Here is a 16,090-nt window from a genome sequence, read left to right as displayed (position 1 = left end):
GTTAATTTGGCAAGACTTGCCTTTCATGAACGCATGTCAACTAGGCCTGATCATCCAGTTCTCTTGCATGTACTGTTTGATAGCGCTCAAGATGACCTGCTCCATGACCTTCCCCTGTACTGAGGTCAGACTGACAGGTCTGTAGTTCCCTGGGTCCTCCCTGCGACCCTTCTTGTAGATGGGCACAACATCAGCCAGCCTCCAGTCCAGTGGAACTTCCCCAGTCAGCCAGGACTGTTAGAAGATGATGGAAAGGGGTTTGGCCAGCACATCTGCCAGCTCCCTCAGTACTCATGGGTGGATCCCATCTGGCTCCATAGACTTGTGGGTGTCTAGCTGGGCAAGCAAGTCTCTAACCACCTCCTCTTGGGTCATGGGAGCTTTGTTTTGCTCCTCTAACTCCTGGGTGCGTACACACAGGGAACAACTTCCCTTACTATTAAAGACTGAGGCAAACAAGGCATTAAGTATCTCAGCCTTGTCCTCATCCTTTGTCACAGTTGTTCCATTTGTATCCAATAGGGACTGAATATTCTCCCTGCTCCTCCTTTTATTGTTATGTATTTTACATATTCATAGAAAGGTTTTTCATTATCTTTCACAGACTTGGCCATTCTGAGGTCTAGTTGGGCTTTAGCCCTCCTGATTTTTCCTCTGCACAATCTCACTTCCTCCTTGTAGTCCACCCAAGACGCCTGTCCCTTCTTCGAAAGTTCACAGACATTCCTCTTCTTTTTGATGTCCCCCCATATCTCCCTGTTCAACCAAGCTGTTTTTTTCCCCACCAGCTCATTTTCCTGCACATGGGAATGGCTTGCTCCTGAGCTGCTAGGATTTCCTTTTTGCAGAGCACCCAGCCCTCATGGGCTCCCTTGCCCTTAAGGACTGTCTCCCATGGGATTTTATCAACCAGCCTTCTGAACAGTCCAAAGTCTGCCCTCTGGAAGTTTAATTTGGTTGTTCTGCTAACTCACCTCCTCATCTCACCTAGAACTGAAAATTCTACCATCTCATGCTCACTTTGCCCCAGGCGTCCTCTAACCATCACATTCCCCACAAGGCCTTCTCTGTTCACAAACAGCAGGTCCAGGAGGGCGCCTCCCCTTGTCAATTCGCTCAGCAGTTGTGTGAGGGAGTTGTCTTCCACGTGCTCCAGGAACCTCCTAGACTGCTTCCTTTCTGCTGTATTGTACTTCCAGCTGACATCCGGAAGACTGAAGTCTCCCACAAGGACAAGAGCTGGTGACCTTGAGACTACTCCCAGTTGTTTATATGTTCTAATGCAATGTGTTACGGATCAGTCCAAATATTTAGTAGCAAAACCTAGAGTGCTAGGCATCAGGTTTTGTACTTTTAGGATGAAAATAAGCCCCAAGTACACTTACAGTGTACTGTAAGTCCAAGCTGCTTAATTGAGAATTTCAGTACCTGCTTTCCTCACTGGTATGAATTTTCTATCTATACTGAATCTGAACTCTTGTATATTGTTTTTTGTGTACCATGCACTTTGTTACACGTCTCTGAAATGCTTCTCTAGGCATTTCCTCATCTGACGTATGTTAATGCAGACCAGTTTTAGGTATTCAAATTCGTACTGTTTAGGCTCCTTGAGTAACAGTTTCAATTTAATATAATTTATTCATCTTTCACATAAACAGTAAATACGCTTTTTGATAATATGCAGTGTAGAAGCTGAATCTTATAAAAAAATTAGCAAGAAAATGGAGTTAGGAAGTTTTTCAAAATGAATCATATATTTTTAAGAATGAGGTGCCACTAATAAAAACATTTTGACAAGCTCAAATATTGCAGTAGTACCTGAGTAACAATGTGTGGCAACAGATAAGGCTTACGCTTCACATATTGAAACTGGTATTTACTAATATGTAGTTGCCTTTGACAAGGCAATTGCTTCTTGACTTCATTGAAAAGCAAGCTAAATAATTTCATGTCATTTTGCTCTCCTTCTTGTTGGCTCTACCCTTGCCCATACATCACACTGGTATCCACAAAGCAATCCTACATTTGGGCTGACAGCAACCATGGTGAAGAGAATGCAGGTAAAATTACCCCAGTGCTGGGATTTTTCAGGTTTAGTTCTAAGCACCACATTATGCTCTGGAGACAGCCAAACCTCCAGCGAGCTCACTGGCTGCAGGAACCTGAGATATGCACCCTTCCGACACCACTGACCTCCCTCTTAGTTTATCACCATCTGCTCTATGTGAATTTCCAGCATGCCTTCAGGCTCCTCATCCTCAACCTTCATGATAACACTAACTCAAACACTCTCCCTGTCTTTCTTTCCTAGTTAATCCTGGACCTTTTTCTCACTTTCATCCAGATCTCTCTAAAACACTCACTTGACCCAACAGGGCACTGCCCTGCTTTTTCATCTCCCTCTTTTCCTGGCAGGAACTCGGAACTAGTGCTGTAATTGAAATGACTAAAAGAGCTCTGGCTTAAAATAAATGCTCATAGGATCTTATTTGTCTTCCCTCAACCATCTCACCTGAGTCTGCTATGACATTGTGGAGTGTGGCTCCCCTGGGACACCAATCATCCAGCAGGTTTAAGCAGGAAGTGCATGTCTTGCTGATGTTAAATCATAAATAAAACAGCAGCAGCAGGCACCTCCTCTGAGCATAAAATGCAGAAGCTTCCCTGTAACTCATTTAAGACCTTCCTTCAGAGGCAAACACTCTGTGCTAGATTCCTGAAATCTGCTTTACTTCAGGGAGTACAGCTCTTCAGCTGAGCTAAGAAATTAGTCCGGCACCACAGTCACCTTTGGCAGAAATCCCAAGAGCAGGCACAGCATGAAAAACATTGCCTGCCTGCCTAATGATTTATTTTTCCTCAGCATTCACTGGAGTTTGGCACTACTAGCATTTGTGTATTCAGCCCCTGGGGCAGGTGAGAAGACAGTTGTACCACTGCTGTGTGAAGAATTTGGAAAAATTATTCGAAAAAGCCAAGGCGGAAAATTAGCATCCTACTTCTCTGCTGACATCAACCATTTTTAACTTACCTGTTTTGATGACCCTGAAAAAACAGCACCTCACTGCTGTGATGCTGGTGCTTATTGTAGATGACAGGAGAGAGAAAAGCAAATGTAGGAAAATGTCCACAAGCCTGAAATTAGGATCATCAAATCTGTAAGTGCAAAGGTAAAAAGTGGCAAAGGAATAAGGGTGATTTGCAAGAAGGTCGCTGGCAATTTCGGTGTTCTCCAAGGTCCCAGGTAGCAACATTCCTTCCACCTTCAAAATGAGGGTGAAAAACATAGGGGAAGACTCTTGCCACTACTGTCAAAGTTCCTTATACATGTGTTTTGTGAGCAGCTATTCACAGGCATAGATATTCATTGACGCAGTCAGGTAGTTGTCTGTTAGCCTGCTGTGAGCAGGTTAGTTAAGTGTTGCCTACTTAAATGTTATGTGGCTGGTATGAAGACTAGTCTGGGACTCACTCATTTTGCAAATGCACAGAATTCTAGATTTCCAGGTTTTCTTAATTTGTGTATTTAAAGAGTTGGCAAAAAATAACACAAGATACATTAACCAGCAGAATGTTGCTGTTGTTGAAATTCTTGCACATTTTTCAAATATATCATCTTGGATTCAGGCTTTGACTGTCCTGGCTAATGATGAAAAGATGACTTACACTTTTTGCAGTGAGAAATGCATTTATTTCATACACAGGCTCATCCTCATCTTTAAAAAGACAGCTAGCACTATCATTATTTTCACAGGGAAAGTACAATTCCACTCCCTCCCTGTTAATGCTCATATCTAACAAAAATTTTATCCCCTTGAAAGTACTCCTGTGCATATCATTAGGTGCATGATCTCTGAAGGAGATGGTTTTCTCTCCAGGCTCAGGGTGATTCCGTGTTTGAGCAGTGACTACAATTACTGATATGTAGGGGAGAGCTGTGTGTGTAGCATTCATCAGTGAAGACTAGACATCCCTCCCTGGCACCCTTCTTCCCCTCTCTGTCTCCTGATGCTGTAATTGTTTTCCTGAGAGTGTGAAGCAGGGCATTAGCTGTGCTTCACGAACTCTGGCAGCTCCATTCCCATGTGCAGGGTAAGCACTCCGGCCATCTCCAGGGCAAAGGCTGGGTGAGCAGCATCAGTGAATTTGTGCCTGATGGTGAACAGCACCAGTCCTCTCTCTGCATTGAAGAACAGCAGTCTGCCGCCACTGTAATCCAAAAGGATGCCAATTCTGGTTGGGAGTTCTGTCACATGGACATCGCTCATCACACCGGTGTGAAGAAATCTGTAAAGGAAGCTGCGGGAAAAAGGAAACCAGAATACAATGAGTCTCCTCATGGTGATCTACCAGAAATAACATATGGCTTAATTCCCACCTGTGAACAGGTGGCTGCATACAGAAAGATATCAGGTGGCAACACCATTTTGGTCAGTTTGTAAGGAAAATTAATGTTGCATCACTTCAAAGCCCTGCTTGGCATGCTGATGACCCATTTCACTTGGCATCTTTGGTTTCTCAGGATAAAAGCAGACTTGCTGTATCCGTATTCATCTACATCTTTCTTATTGTATGTCTTTGTGGGGATTTAAGCGTGAGCTTTGCTTTGAGAAAATCCTTCACATCTCAGATGTTTCATTTAGCTAGTTATAGTCATACATCTATATGATTTCACACTAAAACACTTGTTTGGATCAAGAGCACCTTTACACAGGGTTATGCCTTGCAAACACTGACCTGCTGCAGACAGTGCCCTGCAGTCCTGCCATGAGGGCAGGTCAATGCCTATCACTGTGAAGGACAAGGCAGGGGAAGGCATTCCCTATAGAGGTTTGAGATCTGCAGATGGAAACAGATTCTAAAAAGACTACATTTACAGAAATAAATAGTGGGATTTTGTGAAGCAGTTCAGGATATAAGCCTGGAATAACAAAGCCGTGGTAAATTAGTTTTTAAAGTTTTATTCACTGGCTGGCTGAAGGGTGATAAACTGGTCTGACATTAGTTACATTTTTTAAGGTGATTTATAAGATTTTTTAAAATAAGATCAGGTCTAAAGCTCCTTTGTAGTTGTGTTTTCCTTATTACTCAAATTTGCAGAAAGAAAGCCACAAGAATCTTGTGATTCTTGAAGCTGGCTAGCTTCATTTACTTGAAGGACAAGGAACCTCCCAAGCAACAAGACTAACTCATATTCACCTGGTTTGTGTAGGACAACACCGCATGCACCAGGAGGTATCACTCAGCCCCAGGACACTACTCTGTGATATTGCCTCGTAGCAAATCCCAATCCTGTAACTTCTGCAGGCAGAGACAACAATTTCCCAGTAATGATGTCCCCGAGCAGGCAGCAGCTCACCCAGGACTGAAGGAGACCTGTTTGTGGAAGAGGCATATAGTAAAGTGAATGTGGTGCTGGACCAACCATATTGTGATATTTCTTACAGTCATGTCATGCAGCAACATCTATAATTACTAATGGATAGCACTCTATTCTTCTAGCTGCAGGGTTTTCTATAAGACTTGAATATTGTCATTGAGAGTTATTTCATCTTTGCACTGAGATAGACACACATTAAGGAGTGAAAACCATGCAACTTTACCCAAAATTATATTAAGCTAGCAAAAGCAGGAAAAAGTGACCTTGTAGGCAAAAAACAGACCTCAAATTTAGAAGTCTTGTTCAAACTAGAAAGTATAGCTAATTTAAGTAGACATACTGACAAATATCTTGCGTGCATTCAGCTGCAACAGTGCTTAATTCAACATTAAAGTGCTTAAACCAGCAATACCTCATTACCCCTCAAGAAGCCATATCAGTATGGCAGAAATTAATCAAGTGGACCTGTGCTTCTGATGTGACTGATATCAGTATGTCAAGAAAGAGAAAAACATTTTTAATGGATGGAGCTAGCGTGGTACAACCATTCTAAACATATTCCAGGAGCACCACTTCCTCCAAAGCCACAGATGCTTTGGAAAACATTACAAATAATGCCCTTGGTAGACTAGTAAAGTATGTAAAATAGATTACATTTAGCCACAATATATTAAAAAATCAGCCTACAAATCTGGACTTTTTGAGGCAGCAACAAATGAGCTTGAGACTGAAGTGTTTTGAAAGGTTAATAGTGACCATGGACTAATGTAAACCCAGCAGTCCCAGTAGGTACCACTGCCTAACACTTTGTGGTGGTTCCTCGATGTGACACTCAACTCCTCACTGCTGCTACTGGCTTTATTGAGATAGCACAGTGCTTGAAATGTGGGGGTCTATCACGCAAAGTCCAGGGGCCGCATGAGTCAAATGATCTAGTTCCACAAGATTAGCTAGGACAATATGAAAGCTACCTTTGGCAAAAACAAAAGTGAGGGCCGCAGGGTTATGCTGCTACTCACCCAGTGAATTTGGTTTTCTCAGGAAGGCAGATCACTGTTGCATTGGAGGAGATTTGCAAAGCAGGATGGGCTGTGTCACTCAGCAGGCGAAATCGAGTTCCTGGTACAATTCATGATAGAGAAACAACAGTTCTGAGAGACTGGCAATGTTACACAAGAAGAATCATAAAATGTTAATGAACAATTACTGCCATTGTAGCTGGACAGAGTTGTGTCTGCTGGCAGATCAGGGAGACATAAAATAGGGTGTGAATGCACAAGCTCTGCCTGATTGGGGTGGCAGTCTAACATTCAGAAATGTAGCTAAGTGATAAAGAAATCTTCACTATTTAAGAAAGTTGAATAATTTTCAATTAGTTATTTTTTCAAAATAGCAAATCTGCATTTTGAAGCTAGTTTGAAAGAACCATACGTGGTTTAACACTACTTATCTGGAAAACTTAAAATTTAAAATCATTCATTTTAAAACTGCTCTGTATGTTTCCTCATCCCTGAAACATAGAGTCCGTAATGTTTCAATGGTGAGGGAGTTTTTTGGTGTCACGGCATCTTTTATCAGAATGTGCTTTGCTGCACCAAAGCAAACTGAGATCCCTGAAGAATACTTAATTGTTTCATATCCCTGACAGAATTGAATGCTTTTGCTTCTCAAGTCACATCTGTTTTACATTGACATAAATACACAAACTTCAAGTGAAGTCCTTGATTGTGCCAATTTTAAGCAGGTAAAATCAGGTCCCTTTTATTTCAACAACTTGCTCATTCCCAGATTGGAAAGTTCAGTTATGATTTCCAGAGGAAAATGCCATCTTTGTCTGCTTTGCACCTCTATCCCATTGTTTTGACATCAGAAAACAGGGATTTACCTTTAGTTGAGATGAGAGTTGCTTCACTTTGTTCACTTGTCCCAAATGAGTTGACAGCCCGCAAGTAGAAGAAATAGTTCACATTGGGCTCCAGGGATACTTCTAGTTCAGGTCTCCTTATACCAGCAAAAGATCTGCAAATTTTGAAGATTTTTGTACATTAGAATTCATGCAGATATTCAAACCAGGTAAGTCTAATTTACACAAACAGCTAAGCCACCCAACAGTATTGTTGACTACTGAAACAACAGGCACCATAGAGAAATTCCAAATCAGAAGGCCCAACATTGTTTTCACAAAAAGCTGGGTTAGGCAGGGGCTTCAGCATTTCACTTGAAAGATCTTTCTTCCTTTGTCTGATAAATTTTTGAGCCTTTGCTTCTGTACCACCCTCTCACTCAGGGGAGTCATTTGGTGCAATACTCTCCTTATTTTCATTCTGCAGCATAAATCATCACAGAAAATGCTAGCAACACAGAATCAAATTGTCATCTGCCTCCTGCGAAAGGTCTGCTTTACAAAATGAACAACCTTCTGAAGAAAAAAATCCTTTCTATTCATCTTCATGACAGTGAATGCACTTGTTACATTTGTACTGTCTGGACACATGCTCCAGATCCAAAAGAACGGATACCCTTATCTGAGACTGCATGTAACGCATGCACTTTGTATTACAAGCTCCTTGCTCACGAATTCTTCATCAGCAAAGTCTTGGCTCTGTCTCCGTCACCATGATGTGCACTCTAACGGGCTGATTTTGCAGGGAATTGCCTTTGCATAGTGCCTTGCTTTGAGTAAGTCTCCCCTTTGTGGTACCTCAAAAGCTCCAGCCCCCACATCCTCAACAGCTGATATCTTGACACACTGCCAGAAAGTGAGAGTCAGCACCCACTCAATGTATTTCACAAGCACTTTGAAGTGCCAGCAAAACTACTTTGGATGGCTAGAAAGATGCCAATTTTATTTTCTCTATTGTCAGGAGTATGAAAGTTTGGCTTTATAAATTCTCATGCACTGGGTCCTTATATTCCTCATTTTTGCCTTATATGATAAGGGCAAACTCAGTATATACACACTGTATTGTATGCCTGTTGGTAAATATTTATCTGTACAGAGTAGATAATATCCTCCCAGAAATGCTTATAGGAATCTTCAAGTCAAGTATTTAAATTCAGGAACAGCAGACATACCTTTGGGGAGTGCAAGGCACTTTCCCTTCCACCTCAGTTTTGATAGTGGAGACTAGGATGGTCTCTTTCCTGCAGGTACTATCTCCATGGGAAGTTTGATTAAACAAATTACGTTTTCCAGCACTAACTACTGTGATCCCAGAGGAAGTAAGGCAGGCAAGTCAGCAGTCAGGTCATTTTGTTGCTATACATTTGTAGTGACTGTTTTTCCACAAAGAGCCCACCAGAGAGCAGTACAATCTGAAGAATAATCAATGCTCTTCCATCAGGATTTTTCACGTGCCTGTCTCTGCCGCATTCATTCCGTTAAGATAAAATCCCACAGCCCTGCACACATCAAATTCCTGCTAACATCACATAAAGGTCTGTGTCTAGGGCGGTGGCATCCTAGGGGAGTATTTGTCCATCATTCTTATTAGTCTGTAACAGGTATTTTGTACTGAGAGCTGTCAATAAAAGTGATTGAAAGCATTAAGAAAAAGCACTAGGTGCTCCTGTTATCTGTTTTCTCAGTCTGAAAGAATTTCAGAGCATTTGGGGCTCTTGTGTGATCAATGAAGGACTCTGTTGCCCTTGGGGGTATGTTACATTCATACTGGAACTGATGAAATGGCAGTAAGTGGTTTGCCCAAACATGTTAGCAATTGTATAGTTTGCTTCACCCCCTTGACTAACCGAAGCCCCAACCACGAGAAAACTTCGGGAGAGCAGTGGGAATTTGGCAAGCTGGTGGGTTCTTACTGAAAGGTTCAGGGAAGATATGCATCCTGATGAATTCTGTGACAAGAACCTGAGCTCTTTAGGCTTGAAAGAGAAAAAAGTGTTACCTGAGTACAGGGGACAAGAGAAAAAGGAAGGATGAATCGGATTAAAAAAAAACAAAACAAGGTAGGATCTGAGCAAGGAGACAAATCCAGATGAAGTGAGAGGAAAGAAAACTGGGATGGAAGTAGAGGCAGGGGGAAAGTGGGCACCTAAGCTTTGGAGAAATTTGTCCGTGCTTCCTAGATAAGTCTCACCCAATCTGTTCCTTAAAAGCACTATCCTGACATCTTTGACATGCATCTGAAGCACAGACCAACAGAAAGGAGTTTTGAGCAAGTATTTACAGGTGATATGAAGGGAAGATACACTAAGCTATTTGTCATAAGCTGTTTGTGGCAACATGTAGATCAACATGTTTTAAGCACAGTGGTGCCTCCTTTGTATGGTTACTTATGTCTTCTGGAAAATGCCATGTAGGTGAGAATCCTTCCAAAGAAATTAGTAGATCTTCTTTTTCACTATGTGCCACTTAACCAATGATTCATTAATAAAACACAAAATCTTTTCTAAATCCAAGTAGACAGGAACATTCTGGTAATGAGCAGACCTGGGGTATTAATATTTTGGAGTCTGGATGCCAGACCCTGAGTATTCAGAGAAGATTTTTGGGTCCAGCTGATTGCAGAACAGGGTCAGCCACCAAAGTTCAGACTTGAGTCTCTTTCAAACTTGAAATTCTCCAGACCAGAATTTGCTTGCATGTTTAAGTCTGAGACTGATAGCATGTTGTAATAATGAGACAGAAAAGTCTGGACTTTAAGCAGATCTGGTCAGTAAAACAGTGATTGGATTTTTGAATAGCATTGTCTGCTTGGTAATCTGTTTTAGCCAGCTTTAACCCATCTAAGAATAAAAGCCCATCAATTTTAGCTACAATTGAGGCTTAAAGAACAGTTCTGCTGATGCCAACTAATGAAATAGGATATGCCAACAAGAAAGAATCTCATTTGCAACACCCTGAACCAGGTCCAAGCTCACAAGAGGCAGCGTGCAAAGAAGAAATAGGTCTTGTTACATATATCTCTTCTTCTGCTCAGAGAATCAGGTGAAGGAGGAAAGTGAATACTGAGGGCTCCCTAGAAATCAGTCTAGCTTGTCATGGTTCAGGTTGACCCCACAATCAGTGACAAAAAAGCACTTATGAAGAGAAGGTATGATGACTGCTTACCTTGCAGCCTGCAGGTCATGTGTAGGGAGGGATAAAGGAAGGGAAAATGCGTATGGACTGTGTTGGGGGAAGCTTATTTCATATCTGAGTTCTTGTAACAAGCATTGCAGCTAGGTCTTCCTCGAGCTCAGCTTAAGTACTGGATGTGAAAGAAAGAGAAATCCACCTACAACAATTTTAATGTCAGCTATTTCTTATATTAAGTACAACTGCCCACTTTATAGATGACTTGAAACATAATGTTATTATCAAAGCATGAGGCATCCTGACCTGTGCCTAAATATTATTATATTTGCACTGTCTCCACAATGTCTGGGTATCATGATACAAAAATCGCTTCAGCCTGCGTCAGGGGAAGTTTAGATTGGACATCAAGAAACATTTCTTCACAGGAAAGGTAATCAAGTGCTGGAACAGGCTGCCCAGGGAGGTAGTTGAGTCACCATCCCTGGAGGCGTTTAAAAGGCAGGTAGATGAGCTGCTCAAGCACATGATTTAGTAGTAGACAGGTACGGTTGTAGTTGATGGTCTCTAAGGTCTTTTCCAACCTAATGACTCTATGATTCTATGAAAATTCGGTGCATAGAAATTCAAGAAACATTTGAAGTTAAATATTTTAAGCATCATCTCCCTGTCTTTATAAGAGAAATTTTAAAGTTTCAAAATCCAGTCTCTAAATTTTATGTAGGTGCTACTCAAAGAACAGGAAGGAGTTACATGTTTCTTCACATTTAAATTGCCAAGGAATATTATAGTAGCAGTCCTCTGTTGAATTTGTGACTTCCCTGGCTTTAGAGAAATCTGATGTTTCTCTCATCAGCATCTTCATTTATTTCAAGGAAACAAAATCTAGAGGATTTTTTTAACATTACAAAAGATATGCCTCACAGTGATTCAGAATGTCCTCTGTCTTGTCACTGTCATTTCCATCTCCAGTGGAACAGTACCTCCAGGCCTGTGCTGGTACCACTGGTGTGGAATTAGATCTGAAAGTAGGTGAACTTCACAAGATATGTGTAGAAGCACAGAGAAGGTGTGTGGCATGAGAAGAAAAATCTCTCAAAGCTAAAAATAAAGAACAAATAGCTCTGAGTTTATTCCCATCCAAGCCACATGATTTGTTTCTTCTCTGTCCCAGCTCTGGCTGTTCTGGGATTAGATCACCAAAGCACCACCTACAATGGTCCGCACTGCTATCTGAGATGGCCAGCCCAGAACAGTCAGAGAGCAGGAAGAGTTGCTATTTTCCATACTTTTTTTGCTAAGCTGGAAGAACAGTTATGTAGGCAACACAACAGGAGGGAAGCTTCCTCTCCTCTTTCCAGCATTTGACTTTCTTAATAAGTAGACAGAAAATTTCGGTCACTAGCAGTGTTGGTCTCGCATTGGTGGAGAGGATGGCACTCAGTCACTTCCACTTTTATGAACTCACTTCATACTATACTAATTTCTGCCTCCCTGGGTCTTACAGATTTCTTATGATGTGATACAAGGCTTCCATCTGAACAGCCCACACACTTAATCCATGGACTACATCTCTCACAGTTTTCCATTTTCCACCCACAGCTCCATTGACTTCTCAACACAAAGAGGCTGAACGGCGAGAAAATAACAGAGCTTTGGAAACTGAAAGAAACATTTTAAAGCCTCACAAAGATCCTGGAAAAAGAATCAACAATGGAAGGAGCTTTGAAAACCACAGCAGTAGGCCAGGGACTCATTGCTGCAGAAGATTTAAGATGGTTTTATATGAAACTGTGTCCCTCAGGTGGCAAGCTGAGAGACAACCCAGGTGGGAAAACAGATTTTTTTTTAATCATATTTAGAAGGAAACCGTTAATGAGCAGTTATTTCCATATGTGCTTCAAATTCTGTCCTTGGGGAGCTAGGAGTGCTTCAGGACAGCTCCAAAACCTCCGGAGAGATATTCAAGAGTTGCTTAGGCAACTGGCTCTAGGTGGCCCTGCTTGAACAGCAGTGTTGGACAACCAGACAACCTCCAAAGATCCCTTCCAACTTCAACCACCCTGTGATTCTGTGACATGCCAGAGGCTACGAGGGGCTGGCCCAGACTAGGGGCTTCACACTAGTCTCTGGCTTCCGATGTGGGCATTTCTCCCTGCCTGCTCCCTTGGTAGTATCTCTTGCCTTGGGTTCCCAGAATGCCATCTGTGAAAGCAGGGATGTGGGATGGGACCATGGTGCCCTCTCCAGCATTTCTCTTGGGCATCCTTCCCCAGCCTCTGCTTTCATGATCTGCCCCCACCAGCAGCTGTATGAACTTTCTAAGGTTGCTGAGAAGTGTGTGTGAACTCACACCTAGCAACTGGGAAATAACTCAGCTACAAGACTGCCGCAAGCATGAGAGGTACAAGTTCTCTGTCAAAGAGATTTTGTCAATGTCAAAGAGACATTTGGCTGGTCCCCAAGATTAATATTGCTCAGGAAATGTGTAAAGGACAAACTTTTGAGGAAAGCAACCAGACGAAACTACAGCATTTCCAGGCCCAAGGGCTAAGTGTGCATGAAGACACAGTTTTATTCTGCCTGGTATAGGTACTTGACACAGGAATTCTTGCCTCTATATCACCTAAACAAGAAATTGTTTTCTAGTTGTAACTTGCATCTTGAAGTTCTTGGATGGGTGCAATACAAGCAGTATGCTTCATTTACCAGAGGGTCTTTTTTTCCTTTGGCTTTATGCAAAAAATTACATAGAAAATGTAAAATAAAAAAACCTCTTCATCATTGGATGTGCCATTGCTGTAGTTTTCCAGGTTAATCTCAGGGAGTTGCTTTTGGGAAAGGAAAGAGAGACATCGACTTGAGGGAAAATTAGTGGTAAAAGATGGTCTTTGACACTGTAAAAGGAGGTCAGAGCTATTCTATAAATACAGAAATTTTAACCACAGAAATTCTGAGAAAATTTGTGATTTTGTCCTGTGGGAGTTTTTCACACTTGTCACAGTAAAAGGTCAGCTTCTGCCTACAGGGAGGCCAAAAAGTCAAATGTGACTCAGCAGAATTATAAACACATCAGATTTTGCACAAGGTCACTTGAGAAAGGGAATGGGCCATTTCTGGCAGCTTTTTGCTACAATTATAAGCACTCAACCAAACTGCTTGGTATTATTGATACCTCATTCATGGATTGCAGAAACTGGCACAATTTCTGGTTCAGGTTTGAGAAAAAGAGTCAATTCCACTCAGTAGTGAAGAAACTCAAGGGCAAACACACAGCACAGCTTTTTGGGAACAGCTACATTATCCCTCTGAACAACAGTGACTTTGACAGATGAACAGGGTCTTGGTGGCCTTATGAAATACACATGAAACACAGCAGGCTGTGGCTGCTCTTCAAGAATCAGGAGGCCTGAGCAAGATCTCTCCTTGACTGCATTAAAGCAGCACACTTATAGTGCATGATAAAAAGGTCTCCCAATCCTGCAGAAGTTTTCTATTTCAATTTTTAGCCTTCTTGTGTAAGGAGCAAGGCATGCAAAATTTAACTGTTGTACTTGTCTACAGAAACATGTAAGCCCTTTAGTCCACTTTATTAATTTTGACTGTAGGGGGTGGAGCTCTTTCCTCTCTGCCACATCTCCATGAGGTCCACATGAACTAGCCCCCAGGTGAAGATCCTAAGCAGGCTCCCCAGGAGATGAAGATGACAAAATCAGCTGGTCCATTTAGAGAAGAGAGGAAACTGGGTGAGGTTCCTTCATCTTGCTTTTTCCTGCGGACCTCAGCTGACCTTCCCTTCCCTGCCCTGCCTGCAGCTGTGGGACAGTGACTGCTTTCCCAACCAGCCCAACCCTGCAACTTCTGGTTAATTGCAGATAGCACATCTCCAGAGTTTTGGCCCCAAATGAAAAGCAATGCTCGGTCAAGCAGAATAAAAAGAAATTATTTTTACATCTCAGCCTAATCTCATAGATTAGCATCTGTGCTGTAAACTCCTCAGCACGCAGAAGCAGATTTATTCCTTGCATAGTTGAAGGCAGGATAACCTCTTGCACAATGACCCGTGGTCTGGGGATGCTTATTAGCAACTACCTAGCCCGGCCGAGCAGTGAGCGCAGCACTGACACTGACCTGAGACCCTCTCCTTCTGGTGAGTGCTGTCGGCAGTACTCCAGGGTGAAGGACTCTGTTGATGCTGAGCTGGCACACCAGCGGACAGTTGCCGTGTCCCAACACACTGTGCAGTCCTCAGCCTTGATTGTGGGGATGGCGGGTGCTGTGAACACAGGGACATGTTAGTTGTGCTGCAGGGAGGGCATCAGCCAATGGACGAGGATGCTCACAAAGGAAAGAAAGATTTACCTGCCCAAAAAAAGCAGTTTTACCCATCCCTTTGTAAACTTCTGCTGGTTTGTGTTTCAATGGCAAAGGGCTATGTTATTGGGGAAAAAAACCCAAAACCCAAATGTGCTGGGAAAGTCACTGTGAATATATGTGCATTTCTGCACATCCTTAAAATGCCAGTGTAGATTTTTATGCCTTTCCTCAAGCAACATTTTGTCATATCTGCCAATCTTCAAGAAGCAGAGCACCAAGGCAGCACTGCCCACAACTCTCTCTGCATCATCTCAATCCTGTCCTCAGCAGCCCCTGCATGAATGGCATCAAAAACAAATATGCTGCTGCAGAACCAATGGGGAGATGCTGACTTTCTGCTTATATATGTCCTGTTTATTTCTGCAATGCTAAAATTTGGCTCTGTAATTTCTCTTTTTTAGAGCCTCAGTTTAAGAACTACAGGCTCAACTGCAAGACAGAAAACGGAATGTAAAATAGAGCACTGAATGCAAGTAATCAAAAGCTATTGTGTGAAATTGCATATCTGACATTGTAGGCTGAAAATGGATTAGTTGTATTCACTTACTCTTTCATTTCCAAGGAACAGCAACATAAACGAGCTTCACAACCTGGTTGAAACTAATGTAAACAGTCTGAATACCAATCCTTACAAGAAAGGTTATTAATTAAAAAAAAAAAAAAAAGGTATAGGAAGTTATTTTGCTTTTAAGGAGATCAGGTTCCAAATAGGAGGCCTAAGACAAAAGTAGAAATTTGATGACTTTATGACATGATAATCTTATAGAACTGCAATAAGCATCGATTCTATTTTGTAAGAGGAATAATTTGTCAGAAGTAGGAAAGGAAAGAAAAACACCCACAAGTATATATTGATTTCCTAGTTTAGTGAAAATCAGGAGGTTAGTCAGGTTAAGCTCTACTTGAAGTTTTACTGCAGGAATAGCTAATCTAGATATTCAGCAAAACAATGGATTGGTGGGTTAGATTGTCATTTGGTAATACATCTGTGTAGCTCCCTTAGCAATAATCCTTTAATTATCTTCTGACATATTTGATTATTGTCTGTTTTTAAATGCATCTGTTCCTGAAGAATGAAAAATTAATAGCTGAATCTTCTGATACCTGCATTCAGCGACTGACACACATGAATGTATGTGCAAACAGTATGTCAATAGACATCAGGCTTTTTTTTTTCTTATTTGAGATTATCTGTCTAAAAAGTAGATGGAGTGAGCATACCAAAAGTAATGTTGTTACTGTGCTTCTGAGATTTTCTTAAACAAATTGCAGTTAGAATACATTTCTCATTTCCTAGTAAT

General features: G+C 41.7%; 1 protein-coding gene across 1 annotated transcript in view; it reads right to left on the bottom strand.

The window, feature by feature from the left end:
- Nucleotides 1-3,668: 3,668 nt before the first annotated feature.
- CMYA5 (cardiomyopathy associated 5) overlaps nt 3,669-16,090 on the bottom strand; it is a 47,978-nt gene continuing 35,556 nt past the window's right edge. The window contains exons 9-13 of the mRNA XM_069880702.1: nt 14,544-14,688; nt 7,266-7,399; nt 6,400-6,499; nt 5,200-5,376; nt 3,669-4,299 (exon numbers count right to left, since the gene is read on the bottom strand). Coding sequence (XP_069736803.1) covers nt 4,047-4,299; nt 5,200-5,376; nt 6,400-6,499; nt 7,266-7,399; nt 14,544-14,688 — 809 coding nt within the window. The 3' untranslated portion in view covers nt 3,669-4,046. The remainder of the gene's footprint in view (nt 4,300-5,199; nt 5,377-6,399; nt 6,500-7,265; nt 7,400-14,543; nt 14,689-16,090) is intronic.

This window comes from Phaenicophaeus curvirostris, chromosome Z, assembly GCF_032191515.1.
Source record: "Phaenicophaeus curvirostris isolate KB17595 chromosome Z, BPBGC_Pcur_1.0, whole genome shotgun sequence".
Classification (NCBI taxonomy): Eukaryota; Metazoa; Chordata; class Aves; order Cuculiformes; family Cuculidae; genus Phaenicophaeus; species Phaenicophaeus curvirostris.
Note: the sequence above shows the minus strand (reverse complement) of the source record. Positions and strands in the feature narration are given on the sequence as shown.